Raw genomic sequence first — 19,459 nt, 5'->3', positions numbered from 1 at the left:
GAATCCAGGCCTTGTCAGTTCCTGAAAATTGTTATCATCTGTTTGCCCATCTGAGCTTGCCTCTGTGCCGAGGGGGTGCTGGAAAACCCACTGCTGGTGCTGGTGTAGTTTCATCATTGTCTCTGCCCTGGGCCTTGCCCTCCGGAGTGACTGAGCGGAGTTGAGTCCTGTGCTGAGTGTAATGCTTACACCATTTCCTAAGGGGCCCAGTGTCAGAACTTGTCTCTCCCAGGTGTGAAAAGTTGGGCCATAGCAGTTCTTTGTCCCCGGGTGCAGTAGAGTGCTTGTTGAAGCAATATAGTAAGGGAACTGTTGCAGAAACCGATTGCACCATTACAGAGTGAGAAATCCTACTTCTGGTAACCTCGTGCAATTTTGCTTTTATTTTTCATCCCCAGAAATACTCTACAACAGCTGTTCCTCCAGCCCAGAAGCCCCTGTCTATCTCACCCCTGCCAGCACTTGGCAATGAAGTAGCTAGCAAAACAAACGCTATGCCTGGCTGCTGCTGAGGCAATCCTAGCATGAGAAAGTTTGGGGCTGAAAAAGACTGATGAGATTGTCTGGTCTACTTGCCTGCAAGGACGTAGTTCTGTGGCAGGCAGCTCTGGGACTTATAGACATGTACCACATGAGTGGGCCATGGGGCATGGTAGAGGTGTCTCAGTCCTTTTGTCTTTGGAAGAGCTGAGATGTTCTCTTCTGGTTTGATGACTATTATAAATACTTTTTGTCTCAGTGTCACGCAGCTGATGTCTGGCTTGCTGATTAAGGCATTTGTAGTCTGACAGTGGCAGAGAGAGAGGGAGGGTGGGAAGGAAGTGGGCCTTCTGAGAACACCCAGGTCTGGGAGGTAGAGAGACTCAATAGTGAGGGAAGGCATGAGGAACCCCACCCTGCCCCGAGGAGGTGATTATGACTCTGCCAGGCAGCAGATATCTCTTGTCTTTCTCTGTGTCCCCCAAGTGTTCCATGGAAGGTTATCTAATCCATGCAAAAGCATACTGTAATGGAAGTGCCTGTGTGTTGTCAGGGCTGAATGAATTGGAGCATAAGAGCAGTAACCCATGTAGAACTTGGCCTAGCTGCTTCCTAGAAATGATAATGATTTCCTCATTCCTGAAGGAGGCAAGTGAGTTGACTATGTCTTCACTTCATTGATGGGAAGGCTCACCTGCTGACATGGTGCCAGCTTGCAGATGCCAAGGGCAAGGCAGGTTGGATAGTCTAGTCCTATTTCTAAGCTTTCAGCATCAATCAGCATGACGGAGGTTAGAGCATTCTCACAGAATGGTTGAGGTTGGAAGGGACCTCTGGCAGTCATCTTGTCCAACCCCCTTGCTCCAGCAGGGTCACCTAGAGTCAGTTGCATGGGACCATGTCCAGATGGCTTTTAAACATCTCCAAGGATGGAGAACCCACAACCTCTCCGGGCAACTTGTGCCAGTGCTCAGTCACCCTCACAGTAAAAGTGTTTCTTGATGTTCAGAGGGAACCTCCTCCTGTGTTTCAGTTTGTGCCCATTGCCTCTGAGTCCTGACACTGGGCACCACTGAAAAGCACCTGGCTCTGTCTTCCCTTCAGGTATTTGTACACAATTATAAGAACCCTCTGAGCCTTCGCTTCTCCAGGCTGAACAGTCCTAGCTCTCTCAGCCTCTCCTCATAGGACAGATGCTCCAGTCCCTTAATCATCTTTGTGGTCCTCTGTTGGATGCTCTATAGTAGCTCCATGTCTCCCTTGTACTGGGGACCCCAGAACTGGACACAGTATTCCAGGTGTGGCCTCACCAGTGCAGAGTAGAAGGGAAGGATTGCCTCCCATGACCAGCTGGGAACTTTCCTCCTAATGCAGCCAAGAATACCACATTTACCTTCTTCACAGCAAGGACACATTGCTGGCTTATCAATCTGGTGTCTGCCAGGACCCCCAGAAACTTTTCTGCAAAGGTGCTTTCCTGCTGGGTGGCCCCCAGCATGTACTTGTGTTTGTGGTTGTTCCTCCCAAGGTGCAGGATTTTGCACTTTCCTGTGTTCAGTGTCATGAGGTTCCTATCAGCCCATCAGCCTGTCTGGATGGCAGCACAACCCTCTGGTGTATCAGCCATTCCTCACAGTTTTGTTTCATCAGCAAACTTGCTGAGGGTACGCTGTGCCCCATCATCCAGGTCATTAATGAAGGTTGAACAGGACTGAATCCAGTATTGACCCCTAGGGTACATCAACAATTACTGGCCTCTAACGAGACTTTGTGCCATTGATCACAACTCTCTGAGCTCAGCCGTTCACCCAGTTTTCAGTTCACCTCGCTGTCTGCTCATCCATCAACGTACATCAACGGCCCGTACATCAACGGCTTCTCCATGAGGTTCAATGTTCTTTGTACATTGTTGAAATACAGAATTAATTTCTGTGCTGGTCCACTCCAGTTCGGTGTGGCACTTCTGTCCTGCACCATGACATCTGTTGATACTATGTTTGCCTTTCAGGTTTGCTGCTAGCAGACTTTCATTCTGATCACTCATTTCTCCTTGGACCTCTATTGGGTCAGCCCTGGCACTGAGTGTGTTGGTTTGTCCATTCCTAGAGCCAAACACTCCTGCTCTTCTCCCTCTTCTCCCCTCTTCCCTCTTTGCTTTACCTGAGTGCATTTTTGATCTGGTGTTGTAAGGGATGCAAAGGGGCAACAGTTCAAGGGGGAGATGGATGAGTGAGCCACTGTATAAGTGCTTCTGTCTGGAAATATTTATCTCTTTTTCCCTGTGTATCTGGCCATGTACCTTTGCCTTCTCTTCTTGGGAGATTGCATGTTGGTGAATATAGCTATTTGGACTACCGTGGGACCTAAGTACCATCTGGGCTGTCTCCAAGCATAAGCCAGTAGCTAGAACATCTGCTGAAACATCTGCAACCTGGTTCCTTGAGGTCCTGCTTTGGATCATGAAAGAGAGTGGAGATTAAGTTGGTCGGGGTAATTTGGAGTGCACCAGGGAGCTTGGCTGAGGAAAAGGAGGATGAGGAAAGGAGATTAGACGTGGCTGAGGTTTGGGAGAGTATGTGTTGAAGGCAGGAATGTGTGGGATAGGAAGGGGAAGAGGAGGGTAAGAATGGGTGGAGACAGAGCTAGAGAGAGTAATTTTGTTGTATTAAGGTTCCCAAAGGGACAATAATAGCACCTGGCACCAGTGGCAGAAAATTATGAGCCCGAGGTTAAAGCCAATGGCTTATCATTTAGATTGGCAGGCTTGCTGGCTACCTTCCCAACCCTGCTGTCTTTTTTTTTTGTCTTTTTTTTTTTTTTTTTTTCCCCCCTCTAAGCTCTAAAGCCTGGTAAGAAGGTATTAGGCTAAAGCTGATTCTTTGGCTGCAGACCAGAGAGAGGAGATCAAATGGGCATATGGGCACACTGGCATGTGTCCTTGGGATGTGACTTAGGGAGAAGTCCTGACTGATGCTGGTGATACAGTGTGCAGCTTGAACTCTTGGTGTGACTCTGAGGAGTAGGTAGGCCTGGAGGGAGCAAATTTTGGGAAGAGGAAAAAAAAAAAAGTGCTCCCACCTGGAAGTGGCTGTCAGAATCTCTGCTTGTGAATGGACAAGGTTGGGTCTTGAGCATTTTTCTCTCAAAGCATCACAGAGAATAATTCCTAGTGAACTAGTACAAGGAAAAGCCCAGCCTCCCATACCTGCTGGCAGTGGTTTATGGTGAGCTGCCAGCAAGCCACAAAAATCATCATTTGGCAAAACCTAGAGATCCTAACTGCAACAACACCACAACTGGTCAAAATGTGATTTGAAGTGGGGTGAATGGCAGCCACAGAGTGGGTGCTGGGTTGGCTACCCAAGGGTGGCCATCCTGCAGCATATCCCTGTTCTGTCCCATGTGTGTTGGCTGTTGCGGGTCCTTTTTGAAGAAGATTTTCCAAAAGTTGTTTTGTTTCTTGTTTTCACACAGTACAGTGCAGAAGGATAATACTGGCATGCTCTCTTGCCCACTCTTTGAATTCAGCCCAAGTAGCCTTGAGGGCCTGGCAGATTTACTGCAACCTGTTTATACCTTCCAGCAAGACCAGTTGGTAGATGTTGCTTGGAAGTGAAGGTCAGGACCTTCTCTACAGTGCTCTCTGCAGTAGGGCTGGATTGTCCTCACCTCCCCCAGCCTTGGTGTGTTTGGACTAGAAGGGCTGCCTGGGTTGGGCCCCAATGCGGCTGTGGAGTTGGCCAGATACCTCTCCCTTCCCAATCCTCCCTCAGCATGTGGCTCATTGTGATACAAATATCTCATCCTTGCCTGGGGAGAAAAGGAGTTTGCAGACTGCTTTACCATATGCTGTCACTGCCCATGTTGTATTTTGTCTGCAGATGAATGGATCTCTCTTCAGGCGTGATAAGTTACATCTTTTGCTTATGGTAGCAACCTCTGAAAAGGAGAAAGCCTTACAGTTCACTGCTTCAGAGGATCAGTGAGGTGAGCTTGAGGAGATTGGAAAGGCCAAATGGCTATTTGGTGGAACCAAGCTAGTTATTCCTCATGTAGTCCAGAGAATGTGTGATGGTGGTAGAAGTTTTCTGCTTGCTTTTCTGACTTTATTATATAGATTAAGAAACCGAAATGAGCGGAAGAGTTAGGTTAGTCTAACTCTGTTTCTACTTACCACCACCAAGCATTGAATTCCCATCTTAAGCACTTACGCAAGTGACCAGTCTCTTAGAAACCAGCACCCATGAGATAGCAGGGGCTGCCGGTGCTTAAAAATCAGAGCGCAAGAGACTTGTTCAAAGCACTGTGCAGAAGCAATGGTAGCAAGAAACAGAAAAGCAAGAGCTGTTTATCCCTTTACTTTCTGCTGGCACTGCATAGCCCCATATCTCTGAAGTAGGACACCTTCCTAGTCCAGCACACCTTGGCACTGGTGCTTGAGAGGTCACACAGGTGTGCTTTGCACCCTGCAGCCTCCCTGTGAGGCAATGCCCGTCGGTGAGAAGGAGGAAGGTGGTAGCATGGGTTTGGAAACAGCAGAAACAGGACAGTCATGTGATGGTGCAGATTAACTATTAATGCTGGGCTTTTATGCCCCAGTTTTGCCACTGCAGACTGAAAGCAAGCAGCTTGTCCCAGACCATGTCTGAGACTTGAAAATGCAGTAGCCATTACTGTTCAATGGGCAGAAGCTCTCTGAGCTTTTGAGACCAAGCCCATGACTAGAGGAAACACTCTAGAAAATACTGTTTTTGAGACAAGCTTTTGCGTGGTAGAATAGCCAGCCTGGCTGTCAACAACACAGCTGTCCTTGGCGTGGGCTGGGGTTTAGCTCTGATTTTCTGCCTTAGCTCTGAAGAGCCTTTCCATTGTTGGCTGACATGAGAACCACCACTGCTGGGCTCTGCTCATGCTTTCTTTCAGCCTGTTGATGACAATGGGAGTTTTGGGCTTTGATCCACAGCTCATCTTGCAGGAGGCGGCACTCAATAGAAGCATCTACTTCTCATGTAGATGGAGACTGAATTAAACTAGAGCAGATTCAATTCTAAAATTCCCTGCCTTTCTCCAGAGCTGTGATCCCAGATACACACTTCTTGCTGAGCTGCAATTGGTTTTGAGGAAATGATGACCGATAAGTCAGAGACGAACCCTCCCTCTCCAAGCTAAAACCATATTAATTACATTTTTTCTAAATTCAGTTTCAAAACTGAATAGGTGTCCTGGGGGCCCACAGATAAATTAAAAAAAGCACCAATGAAGACACTTAACCAGCAAACTTCATAGGGTTTCTCTTCTCCTCATTGAAAATAATCTTTTCAATCTCCTGTTGGACTTCGCTTGCTTGTGCAAAGCAATTTCCATAGGAATGAGTTTGCAAAACTGAGGATCCTCTAGAGTGTTAGGAACTTAATGTAAATGAGAAGCCTGTGGTCATGTCTATGGTATGGCAAACTGTATTTTTAATTCTAAAAATGTGCTTGTGTTTTAAGATCCTGGCATATCCTTGCAAGCTATAATTTCACCTTCATGCATTTGATAATAGAAAAAATAGGTTGAGCAGTTACACAAAGGGTGAAATCCTGAATTGCTTTGTAAGGTACTTTGCAATCTTATTGTAAGCATGCTCATTTTTGACAGCATAGATAAGTCTTTTGCCTACCTGTGGAGACTTTAGGAACTCCCTATCTTGCATATTGTTTCAGAGGCTCATCAGACACTCCTATAGGCTCTGGCATGGTGATACATAGGCATAATATGATTAAGAAACAAGGAACTGTTTAAGAAATCACTTTCCAAATTGCAAAGCTAGTGGATCTGTGCAATTCCTAGTATAGGTAGAAATATCCTTAAAATGGAGCCAGCCAGATGTCTGGTTTTCTTACTGCTGTAAACCTGTTACTTGTTACATTACAGGCAATGTGGTTTGCAGCTGGGGAAACTGCCTTAGGTCAGGGAATGCCCTGGGTTTGTTCAGGAAACTCTGTTACTGCTATTGTTTGCTGTATGTGCAGGAAAGACAAGCCTCACATGAGAACGTGGTGTACCTGGCTAGATGGTAAGACTGTATATTGAGCATATAAGTCTTGAAACATAAGCTGTTGGTGCTTTGCTCAGAGCTCTGACTGAAATATCACAGTGAGTTCGTGATACTTTTATTTCCATTGTAGTTCTGAATTTGGTGTGCGAAGAAATCAAGCTCTTGTTTTCAACTTAATATATTTTCCTGTCATCTTCTGAGTAACACAGCCAGCTCTGTTAGTTTCTAAGTGTTGTTAGAAGAACGAGTGTAATTATGAGCAGTGGCAGTGGTGGTCTTGGAAAAGGTTTTTTTGAGCAGAGAGATTTCTAGTACAACATCTTTTCAGTATTCCTGTATCTTTTTGTTCATCATACACCTAATGTTCATTTCAAGTCTGACTGCTACAAGAAGTGTGAAGGGCATTTTTGATGTGCTAATTCTTCCCATCTGCATTTTGCAGACTCTTTTACTATAGGCAGTTATGCTAAATAGCCTATGGAAAGACCCTAGAGAGGGGTGAAACGGTAAACCACAAGAAGCTGAAAAAAATCAGATAGCTATCTCATCATGTGGCTACTGGTAGGGTTAGAAGTAGAAAGCAGCAGTAACTACTGCTGCAACTGTAAGACTTGTCTATATTGCTTGGTCCACTGTAAAATTCTGCACTGAGTTGAGACACTGGTTCATTTGCTTTCCAGATGCAAGCATCCAAATCACTCAAACACCCTCAAAACTATTCATATAAATGTGGTATAAATTTTTGCTTTTATTATCAACCTTTTTCTGCACAGAGGATCTTAATGAATGTGGCCTTGAGACATTCAGATCTGCCTTTGTACTCTGCTCTTTCTTCTTTTAATGAGATCATCTGAACTTTTGCCCTTCTACAGTATGGTGGGTGAACCATCCCTCACGGTTCTAGGACATGACCATTTCATAAGCATGACATGGGCCAAAATCCTGGAGTGAAAAAAGGAAACACCAAAATGATTTTTGTGTTAAAATTGATGCATGTGTTTATGAGCACTGGCATGTGTTATACAGGCTCTGATATGGATCTTATGGGCTATTGAGTTGAAGGTTTATTTCCAACTATTTGGAAAGTGGATCTTGAGGCAGACGATGGAGTGGCATACATGAGGTCAGCAGTTCTCCAACTAGTTCTTCGGGCACAGCTCTAAGGGTTGCTGTGCTCTGCTGACACCTGTTTAGAAAGGTAGCAGCCTGCTTCTGGCTCTGAGCTGGCACATCACTGCTTTCACACAGGGAAGGGTCAAAACATTGGCAGGAGTAATGTATCCTGTGCTGGCACCCATGGACAAGTGGAGATGCCGAAGCTCAGCGCATTGGTAAGTGTCCAGAGAAAAGCACTGTTTGCCGAATTGGTTGTATTGCTTCTTGCATCGGGGAGGCTTCCCTGGACCAGCTTCTGTGCCATCTTGAGTCATATGCAGCCATGAGGATGTGAATAAAGGGATGCAACAGGCTATCAGAATCCATGAGCGCTGATCACCAGCGCTGAAAGGAACCATTCACCTACTTAAGAGGAAGGACAAAGCACCAGACGGGGGATACTGGCTCCTCTGAAATCCTTGCGAGCAGACGTAGGCCAGCCCTTTCAAAGTTGGTAGGTCAAACCCCACCACAAGCTCTAAGATTCAACCCGCAAGCACCACCCCAGGAGAACGTTTTCCGAGCACAGTGGTTAATGATGTGCTGCATAAATGGATTAGCTCCCTGGAGTAAGAGACCTTTATCCTATTAGCTGGCTAGCCACTTCATCATGTTCCCTTGTCACTGAGGTGTATGTGAGGTTCAGCAAGGTGGGGGAGCAGGGGATAGGTGGTAGGGTGGGGAATGTGGGAACAGGTGGGTTACATCATCATTTCTCTCTGTGGTTATTAATTTTCTACTAATCCCACTTCATGAAAGTCTCTTTGAAATTTCTCTGGTTTGTTAATCATCTTCTGGCCTGTAATTTCTAATATAGGAATTGTTTATGTAAAATTATTTTCGTGTGTTCATGCAAACAAATGGAATCTCACAAATAGACATAGTCATGTGAAAGGAGAAGATGCTGAAATATGCTGTGGGGCTAGGCAGACATGACATGTACACGTGTGTGTGTGTGTCGTGGGAGGAGAAGGAGCAGGGCTCTGTGCCGTGCATTCAGACTCTGTGGAGCCTGAGCAAGCCCCATGGCTTGGGATGTTTGCTTGTTTGTTTGAGACAGGCTTGTTTTGGCTTCCCAGAGCTGTTTATGCAGTCAGTCTGCATTTGGCTTTTTCAGAGTTCCTCCACTGTCCACAAATCCAGGTTCTCATCTGAAGATGAGACCTTGTGTGTTTTCTGCTTGAAGCTGCCTTTGTGAGTGTTCCCAACAGCACCAGCTGAACCCAAGGCAAGGGTCCCATGGGCTAATGTCCTTTGCACTCAGGTGGAGAGAGGGTGGGGGGTGATTCAGAGTCACCTTTTGAGGTTTCTGTTGTGAAGCACAGGCCAGGCCTGCCTTCCATGCCACTGAAAAATCCTTTCCTCATTTGAGGAAAGGATTTACTCAATAGGTGTACTTCATGTGCCCTATTTCTAAGAAGCTCCACTAAGACCAACCCTCTGGCTAAGAATCTGCTGAAAAGGTGCATCTCCCAGGTTCTCCTCAGACAAGCCCACTGATCTCCATTAGATGTTTTCTGTGACAGATGCAGTGTGGGTTTTATACCTCCTGAAAAGTCCCTTGTGCTAACTATACCCTTTAGGGCAGGTTTTTGGGCTAACAAACAGGTATTCAGTGCCAAGAATTTATACTTTTGAACATAAATACCTGATATCAGCATCTAAAACATTCAGGCTGGCTCAAAAACATTAAGAAATTGGCTTAAAAACCTAGACTTGAAACAATTTTGAGCTGTTTCTTTTTTCTTTTTTTCTTTTGCCTTTCATGCATACAGCTATCATTTTCTCTGCCACGGCCAACCTGTGCAAACATACAGTCTGTTCTGGAAATCTGGTGTCCCAGGTGCCTAGGCTGTTCACTTTCTGGCTGGTATGCATGAGGCCCTGTGGCTTGCAGAAAGTCTTCAGAGTTTTTTGTAGTTTTTTTCAGTTAGCTGAGGATGGTATAAAGGTAACCTGGCATACGCTCTGGTAGCACCTGTGTCCTTTGGATTTGGAGCAGCCATCTGTGGATTCTCTTCCTCTTTGTGTCCCTGTAATGTCACAGCTGACAAGAGTCTGTACCTTTCACTGATCTAAATTTTTTTTTTTCTTTCCCAGGGTATACAGCTGTGTGACTTTCAGAGCCCTCTCTGTCTCCCTGGTTAGAGGAAACTCTGTTTACGCTATTGCCTGACTTATGCTAATGTCTTAACCCCTTCTTGGTGTGCTTGGGTACAGCGTTTAAACAGCAAATGGTGGAAATGTCTGGGCCTTGGTTGTTTCAGGGCCCCAGCACTGCCATCTCCCCTGTGCTGCAGCAGCAGAGCTGAAGGGAACGGGATAAAGCCGAAGGAGGCAGCGTGCCTTCTGCCCTAGCTCTGCCTATGGCAAAAGTCTGTGGGGAGGGAGGGCTTTGGAGTCACATCCAAGTCAAGGGTTCAGTTAACAGTTGCAAGCTGGGACTGCAGAAGTGAGACAAACTATAGAGACATCAGATGATAGGTTAGACTAGACTGGATGTTCCCTGTGGACAGCTTTGGAGCCAAGGCCAGGAACGAAGGGAGGAAACAGTCACGTTGGCAACGCTGAATTAAAACCCTTGTAAGCTTTTTCTCAGGAGCCACTACCATGCCTGCCAGCTGTGAAACTAGACCCCCTGTCCCTTCACACCCCTTCTCCTTTCCCAGGCTCTAATGAGCAGGAGGGGTGAGCCCAGCATTTGAACTTCGGTAACTTTGGCATGTGCAGATGGGTGATGAGGAATTAATGAATTCTGCCCCTTCTTCCCTTCTTTATATTTTTATTACTCCACAGGTGATGGAGTTTTTGGTCAGGTCTGTTTCCTGCACAAATGGAACTCTGCTTTTTTTTTTTTTCCCCAGGCCTCAAAGAAAGCTCAGCGAGGGATTTTGGGGTTGGCGAGGAGTGAATAGATGAACCATCTGATGTACCCTGCGGATCAGCAGACTTGGACTCTGCCAGACCAGCAGGGGAAGCGGCTGCTGAGCCAGAGATGCTCCATACAGAGTGTTCACTTCTTCTGTCCCCAAATTCAAATTGAAGGGCTAGCACTAAAAGTGCCAGGGCAAATCTGGCCTGTTTTATCAGTGCCTAGGGGGACAGGGCTTCTGTATGGATCCAGAGCGTATCTGGAGACCGTATGCCACAAAGATGACAGAGGAGCAGTAGAAAATTGCCTACAGACAGGCAGAAAATCTGTTTGCTTACACCATAACTGTGTAGTAGGTATCTGTGTTTGCATTACCTGTGGCTCTAGCGTGATATTCAGGGAGAACTTCAAAAAGAAGCCTATAATTTAAAAAAATTATCTGCTCTCTGGGCCTTGAAAGCAGTCGGAATTTGGATGCTCTGCCAGGTGGCAGACCTTGCTGGCCAGGCTTCGGCTTACACTCTTCTGTAGCAGGCGTTGACCAGGCCCAGCAGCCTGGTGCCACTCTGCTGTGATCACCTGCGTGTCCTTCCGGAGTGAGATGTGACAGGCTTGTGCTTTTTCAGAGAGCAGTCACTTGTGGGATTAACTTGCTGTTGTGCCAGTTAAGACTCACCTGGGGTTCAGGCCCATTGTGTATTTGCTGTAGGCTCTCACCTATTTCTCTTCAGCAGTAGCAGCTGAGCCCCTCCCAGCAGTACACAAAATGAGGTGACTAATGACATAGTGTTGGAGGGGATTTTGGTGACCACAGAAGTTATTTTGTTGTGGTTTTCATAGTCCACCATTTGCTGAGTGTGTGATCCTGGGCAAGTCCCTGCAGTGTACTTTTTTGTAAGGCCTTGTCTGTTTTTTTTTTCTTTTTTAATTTGAATTTATTCTCAATGATCACTTAGCAATCAGCATTTCCTCTGCTGCCCTGTCCAGAGGTGCTATGTAGTCAATGTTTGCACTAAATGGAAGCTGTGGATTTGTGGTACTTGGTGTCAGAGGTGCTGCTTGGAAAACTCGGGCTCTCCCTCTCTGATAGAAATGGGGGCCCTTTATGACAGTGAGAGACACTGTGTTGATGTTTTGCAGGGATTTCAGACAGACTGGGGAATAAATGTGGCAAAAAAAGCTTTAATAACTAATGGAACTGAATATGAAACAGAAACAACTTTCTTAAGAGTTCAGAGACTTTTCAGGATATTCTGCAGTATCACCACAACTTAGTCGCCAGATGCTGTGATTTGTTTTTGTAGGAGGAGACTCTTGGCCAAACCACTTGAATTAGCCTGTATTTTAAAGTGCTGTGAGGCTGTTCAACTTCTGGTGGAGCAGTCTGCAGACTGTGACAGATGATAATTGTGATTTAAGGCTGTGGCTGAAATACAGCCCTCCCGGTGCTGTGCTGCTGCAGGGGCTGGGCAGGGAGCTCGTGTCCACGTCTGGGTAGCAGCCTCGAACCCCTGGGCCCAGACAGTGAGTGCTCCTCTGGCTCAGGGCATCCCTGGCTGAGGACTACAGGAATGATGCAAATGTTGCGTACCCTCAGGTGATCGTTGGGAAGGCCTGGCCCCCTTGTTTCTCTGCTGATTAAAGTCATGTGTGCCTGAGAGCCTGAGCCTGGCTGGGGGGTAAGGTCAGCTGGAGCTGCTTCAGCAGTAGGGAGGAGCCTGTGACCTACTCTTTTTCCTTACAGTTTTTGTATTGCAGAGCTATGAGGTGATGCCCTTGCCCTAGAAGCACTGCTTGGTGCCAAGGAATTTAAAACCCCAGTCCAAAATCGGCCTACAAAATAGCTTTAGAAGTTTTTTTTTTTGCCCCTTGTTATCCTCCTAAATGGATGAGGAGGGCAGACCTGGTTTTGCCCCTGCAGAGTACTCATCACCATGTTGGTGAAAGGACAGGAGCCACAGCCCAGCTCCCTCGTGCCCTGCGGCATGGACACTGAGCACCACTCGCCTGGATGGGAGATGTCTGCAAAAGCAGAGGGCACTGGGCTGCGGTGTTTTAGCCTGGAGCTGCCAGGTCAGGGGAGCACTGAAAGCTTCAGCCTTGCTGCTGAGCTCTGGCTGAGGCCTTGTGGGGTTTCACGCCTGGCTTGTGGGAGTGCTGCCTTTGGGGATAGCCGATCCCTTTCCTTTAATTCAGCCCATGCTGTAAAAAGGGCCCATCTGAAATATCCCGTTTTGTTGGCAGCATGAGGCTGCTGCCGGTTTGCCTGTAGGCTCTCTGGTGGCTAGCAGCTGTGGGCTTGTGACCCCCCAGGCTGGCCGCCCCATGCCGTGCAGTGGGATGGAGGTGGGACTCCATCAAGCAGATGCCTGCAGCCTCAGCGTGCTGCACAATAGTCACTTTGTGCAGCAGCCTGACCTCATCTGCCCACTGTGCTGCAGCTGTGCCCCTGCCCTGTGCCTTAACCCTCCGCATGCTCTCCCTGCCTGAGCGGTGGTGGGGCAGAGGACAGACTTTGTTTGGCAGCTGGCTGGTGGGGAAGGCTGCTTCTCCTGGCCCAAACCTGGTTTTGGGGGCCAGTAGGGAAGGGGGTCGGGCAGGCTCCTTGCTCTCAAATGCCTTCCCAGGAGAGAAGGGCCATTGTGTCATGCTCCCCTGGCCAGCTTGGCATGTGCACTAGGAGTGACATGGGGCTGGAGCTCAGGCATTGGTGTTTCTTCTGCACTGACATCTGCTTCACCTCCCTGTCACAAGAAGCATCTTGTTCAGGCCCCTTCAGCCTCTGCTTATTGGGGCCATGGAGCTGCTTCACTGCCTTTCTGTTGTTTTTTGTCTTTATGGACATTGCATCACTGGGCATGGTTTCTCCCTTTACATCAGCCTTCTGCTATGACTTAAGAGTGCAGTTTCTCCTCACATTGTAATGTTTTCTCTCTTGGTTCTTTTTCCAAACAAAGCAACATCATCAAGTCTGTTTTTATATTTTCTGTGACAGACATTCAAGCTTTGTCTGCCGCCTTGTTCCTGGAAGACTCTGGGTAACTGGGAAACTGTCTGATAGGCATGGAATTAAAACAAGAGTTATGGAGCCAAGGAGACTTTTGCTTAAAACTTGGTCTGCTTAAAACTTCATAACCTGTCAAGAGCTTTAAGATGTCAACATCTGACAGACATGTCCATACCTTCAGTCAAAGTGCACCAGCCCATCTGTGGAGGGTCCTCAGCAAAACTAATGAAAGGCAGACTTTTGCCCTGCTTGATGTTCTTCTACAGTCCGTCTTGTGAGTCAAGTTACAGTACAGCTATTCAATACAGACTTTTAAAAATTTTGAAGTATTTTTCATTAAGCAAGTGAAAATCCCTGTGAAATTCTTAAGTTGTAGCAAGCTGGTTGTATATCAGTATGTAGCATTTGATGAAGTGAGCTGATTTATTGTAAATTAAATGATGAGTTAAGTTGAACTGAGAGTTCCTATACTGTCTGGCATGAAATAGACTAATCTGGTTTGAAAAAATGGTAGTAGTTAAACTGCCTCCAACTCTAGACACGCCATTAGGTTTAAAGCTACAGCCAGATAATTAAATTAATAATAATAATAATAAAAAACCCCCACCAGCAGACAATAGAGCTGTTGCTTTATCCTATGGAGGTAGTGAAAAATGAAACCATTCTAAAAATAGAAATGTGTGTATAAAAAGCAGATGTAAGATGAAAGGTGTTTATTAATATACTAGCTGGTATTTTGCATTGTACACTGATTTAAGAGATTGTTTAAACTCTTAAATGTTTGAAAATTAAGCTGTGGTGCCTGCCTTTAAACTGTTCATTGCCAGAGTTTTACATATTTATTTTTGAACTGCAGTACTGTGACATAAATTCATCCTTCTTGAGGATTTCACTATTCCTAGAATGGCCTTGCATTAAGAATACCTATATTTTGTTTGTTAATATATACTACAGTCATCTGGATGATGCAGTTTGTATACTATAGTTCTGGGTATAGTAGCTTGCGCACATAAGCAAGCACATGCATGCACCACTTACCGTCTGGGTTAGTTCAGAACTGCTGAAGTCAGTGTTAGAGGACTTGGAGCCTAACTGCCCAACTGGAGATGTCTCCTGAAGGAAGGCTGCACTAGGGAGAGGGCTGTGCTCTGAGGGAAGCAGGGGTGGTGGTTCACCTCTGCTGTTAATGTGGTATTTTGATATGGCAGTGATGTGCAGCAAAGCCACGTGTGCCTGTTCAGGGGTTCATTACCGCATGTTGTTCGCTAAATGTAAATGCTCTAAGTGATCATTTCCAGTCCCACAACTTTCTTTTCAACGTAAGTCTAGGATGGAGAGAGTCACTGGGCTTGGAGCAGAGAGTATTTGTGTAACGGGAGGTGAGATCGGTGGGAAGGTTCTTAGGCTGAACTGATTCTGCTGTTTTCTGTGAATTTAACCCTAAAATATTCCAATTCAGCCTTATTTTTAGAGTGAGGCATAACTATTGTGCCCTCAAAAAGACTTTCCACATTTCCTTAGTCATGTCATTTCCTCCTTTTTAGTAGAAGCCACAGCAGATCATAAAATAAACTTTCCTTCATGCAAATAATAGTGCTCCCAAGCTATGGGTTTCAGCTCTGATGCCAACAGCTCTGCCAGAGACCAGCAGGAGGGACTTTTTAACTGAAATAGGGAGGCTGAGCACAGACACTGCCTCTTTTTCTTCCATTTCCTTTTCTGCAGGTGGAAGAAAGTCTCAAAAACCAAACCCTACTGTTTATTCTCAACTCTGCTTACTAACATTCTCCATGACCTTCGGCAAATCTCTGCTCTTCTCCTTGCCATAGCTCCAAAAAAAATAACTCAAGGAAATAAAACAGCACTTCCAGATTGGTCTAGTAGTTAGGAATAATCCTGGGGTTACTAAACGGGATGTATCACCTTTCTTATAAGGCCATTCCTCCTGGCTTTAGGCTACTGCAAGTCATGTATCCAAATAAATGTTATTTCAGCTCTGCCTTGTGTCTATGTAAATAGGAGTTAATGAGTTGCTGCATCTCGTGGCTGGCTTGTGACGTGGAGGTCTCCGGAGGGAGGATGAGAGGCTGCCGTGGAAAGTCCCTGGCTGTTGCTAGGCAGCACTGTGTTTTAGCTTCCTCATCCGAAAGTCTGTGCTCAGGTTTGGCAAGGAAAGGGAAAACTGGGGGACGGAAAACCGTACAAAGATGCTTGATGTACTTTTTGTAAAGCATGGCTTTACTGTGCTGGGTGCAGAGAGCGTGTGGCTGCAAGTGAGGTAGAAGCAATTTGATTAAATGGAATAACATTTGATAACTGGCTTTCTACTAAATCATTCTCCAGCTGCAGGATCATGTGGCTGACTTGTCTCTCTACCTCCCTCAGTTTTGTCTCTTATGCCTGTCTTGGACCCTTGTAGTGAAGCTGGAAGAGTGTAGCACAAATGGTCTTGCTCCGCTTCCAGTCTAAGTGGAAGTAGGAAAACCCAGCTGTTCCAAAGAGCTTCCTCTGCTGAGGTTTATGCTCCAGTTTTACAGCCTGCAGATGAGGGGATGTCATGTTTTGATTTTTACTATTAAGTCCATCCTGCTCTTGCTGCACAATGCAGCCCTTTTGAACCATAGCAATAATGCAAATAGTGGTAAGATCCTCATATGATTAAAGCTCACCACGACAGCATAAGCTAAAAGAGCACCTCTGTTTTCTGCCAGGAGTGTAGGACTTGATACAGCTGAGCACTTGAATTCCTCTTGGTAGAGTCTGGCTGGTTGTCTGTCCATCCACAGGGTAGTTCAAACTTTTCAGTCAGTCTTTGTCATCTTGTAATTGCTATCCCTGTTCCTCCCTATACATTTTAACAGCAGGCCAGAATGAGATCTCACTGCCTCTTCTAATTTGTAGTTGGGAAATAATGTCTCTTGTTGCAGCCAAATGGAGTCATTGGGGGAATCTGTGGATGGGACCTTGTTAGGTATTGGACCCTGTTGGGCTGTACTGGAAGGTGGTGTACTTGCTCCCTGGCCAGCAGAATTGTGTTTAAAGATACTTTTCCTCTTTCAGCAGAGGATCCTGTGGAGCTACTGAGACACTGTGGAATTTGGTGTCACAGCCTTGCTCTGTCCTTGGGGGTTCAGCCAAAGCTCAGCCTTGCAGCAGCCTGGAGAAGCTGAGAGTCTTGCCCAAAGCCACGTGGTTTGTAGTCACATGGGGTGTGGCAGGGTATGTCCCTGAGTAACAGCACTCTTCTTCCAAAGGATGGGACTTGAAACCCGGAGTCTTGATTCTCACTTTCATTGCTTGACCCTACTTTGTCTTGCATATTTTACCCCACCAGTGGGCTTGTGGCTTGAACTATCTAGCTTACCCTTCCTCATCCCCACCAGCCAACATTTCATAGCAGTCTAGAAGACTTGCAGAGAGACCAAAACTTTTCAAGACCTCACAACTCCTCTCTTTTCCCTTTCCTGCACCCCTGGGGTTTGTCAGCCACACTGAGTTCTCCCTCCTTCTAAGTTTTTTTCACTGTGTGGTTGCAGGGGATCTTAAAGGCAGTAACCTCAGAGAAAGTACCAGCCTTACAATAACTGCCTTGCAGCCTGGCTGGGAATGGAGACACACGTTGTTTTATAGAAATTCCCAGAGAATTACTTGCTTAGTTGGACAGCACAGGCTCGGGTTAGTTCAGTTCACCAGTTCCCTGTGTCTCCTTCTAGCTGGTTTGTGCACAGACCTGTTGGGTCCTTCTAGGTTAGAAACCTTGGTGCTGTGCTGACACAGCAGCCTGTGCTGCCAGGGCAGATCTGGGGGCAGAGGCATCAGGCATGGCAGCTGTTGAGCCCTTTGAATAACAAACACAGCATTAGGATTCATCTGCTACAGGATTAGGAGAGAAAGCTCAAAATCCTTGCAGCACCTCCCTTCTCCCCCATGCATGCTTGGACAGTGAAATGCACTTTCCTCAGGCCCCAAACTATTCATGTACAAGTTTCAAGACTTGCTGCAGTGCCTGTCTCTTTTGCAGGCGTGTAAGTGGCTGTGAGGGTGCTGAGGGATGGATTTTAGATCCAAGAGGCTGATATGTGTAGAAATGGTGGGTGGGTCTCCAAGTTTTGGGCAGCTGTGTGGATTGGGACTGCAAAGATGTGTTCATGGCATGTAGAATGACAGAAGGTGGCAGAGGAGTGGGAATTCTTTTCCCATGTGCCCCCAAGCAGTACATTCTGCTGGAAAAATAATTCATACTTTCACCTGAGCACTGTCCTCAGTTTTTTTTTTGTCTTTTTTCTTCTGAGGTTTTTGGGGGTTGTGTGTGGGTTGTTTTGGTGTTTGGTGTTTTTTGTTGTTGTTGTGTGGTTTTTTTTTTGGTTTTTTTTTTTTTTTTTTTTTAAGATTTTTGAATTTCTAAGGCTTCCTTTACTGTGTTGTTTTTATCTTGTCTTCTACTGGAAAAAAGCAGGAAGACTACAAACAAAAGGAGAGAAGAAGTAGAAAGGTCTCACTCTTTACTGTCCATACTGGTAAGATAGTGGGATGTCTTTCTACAGGTCTTCTGTGTTAAGAACTTAATCTGAAAATCACTTCAGTTGCTTTGGTAAAGTGTGTGTGGAGTGTTTTCCCACACTTCACACTGCTTTCCAACTGGAAAAGGGTAGAAAATAGTCAGGAGCTAGGAAAATTTTTTTTTTTAAAGCTGATGGAGTCGTTTCTTCCTGACATTCCTACATCACCAAGTTTTTCACTATGGAAAACGTAGTTTAAGTATTTTTTACAGAAAAACTGTTCTCTCTTGAAGCCTTGTTTTTCCACTTTGAGTTGTTTTTTGGAAATTTTTTGAGGGGAAAGAATGATTTTATTCACTTGCCAACTTTCAAAGCACTGCCTCAGAACTGGGATAGGGCTGTAACTCACCTGTTTATTTCTGTAGTTACATGGAGTAATTGCTGTTTCAAGTATATCCTGTTTGCTAAATTGTGCGGTTCATATGTTATGACAACTTTAATGGCTCTCACAGTATATGGTGAAGGGATTTAGGACTGTGGGTGAGTGCGTTTTACCTTGTTTTTAATTCTAAATAAATAAACATAATGGAAATAACTGTTAAATAATAGGAACATCCACATTTACATTAAATAGACTATATTTTTTCTTCATAAAAGGATGATAAATTCACCTGCTTCAGGGCAGAGTCCAACCACTAATTGACAGAAATTTGGAAGAAACTGCCTTTTAGGCAGTTGTTCATCTCTTTTTCTGTGGAATTTCTTGTATGTTCTTTTGAAATTGAGGGTATCGGCCACTGCCAAAGGACTCTATGCAGATTGGGTGAGCCAGTCTCAGGTTGATTAGTTGATGGCTACCTCTGGTAATTCTTAGTCTTTCACATCTCACTTAACCATCCATCCATCTTGTTTGCTAATTAACTGTTGATGAAAAGAGATTCCCTACAACTTCCCTCATTCTGTTCCCTCATGCTACTGCTACTAATCCCTGGATTCTACTTCTCTTTCAGAAGATGCTGCTCAAGAAGAATTGTGGAGCGAAGACTAGAGTTATTAAAATTCATGTAAGTTGCCCTTTTCAGGTGCAGTTCCTTCATCTTTCCACATGTATCTAAATGTGGTGATTCTCTTTGAACATCTCAGCGCAGAAGATTATTTCTGGAGGTTTCCTGTGGCTTGATCAGCTGCATAACAGAAGTTGCTAGTCTGGAGTGTAGACTGTAGTTGCAATTTAGGTTGGGTGCTGACAAGGCTAATAGTACACTGGCTTTTCCATTTTGGAGGTCATGCATTCAAAGCTTCCTTGGAGTGAAAGTGTACAACCCCTGCTGTGAGCTCATACAGTTATGCGTAGCTGTCCTGTAGGGTGTCATTTGGATCCTTCTTTACCGAGGGAAGTGCAGATC

General features: G+C 45.6%; 1 protein-coding gene across 1 annotated transcript in view; it reads left to right on the top strand.

Moving 5' to 3' along the window:
- LOC104624775 overlaps window positions 1-19,459 on the top strand; it is a gene marked incomplete at its 5' end in the record, with an annotated part of 38,618 nt that overhangs the window by 6,396 nt on the left and 12,763 nt on the right. Inside the window, one exon of the mRNA XM_010292225.1 lies at window positions 19,064-19,117. Within this exon, the coding sequence (XP_010290527.1) occupies window positions 19,064-19,117 (54 nt within the window). The remainder of the gene's footprint in view (window positions 1-19,063; window positions 19,118-19,459) is intronic.

Source organism: Phaethon lepturus, unplaced genomic scaffold, assembly GCF_000687285.1.
Source record: "Phaethon lepturus isolate BGI_N335 unplaced genomic scaffold, ASM68728v1 scaffold14358, whole genome shotgun sequence".
In the NCBI taxonomy this organism is placed as follows: Eukaryota; Metazoa; Chordata; class Aves; order Phaethontiformes; family Phaethontidae; genus Phaethon; species Phaethon lepturus.
The sequence above is the reverse complement of the archived record's forward strand: the minus strand, read 5'-3'. Positions and strand labels throughout refer to the sequence as shown.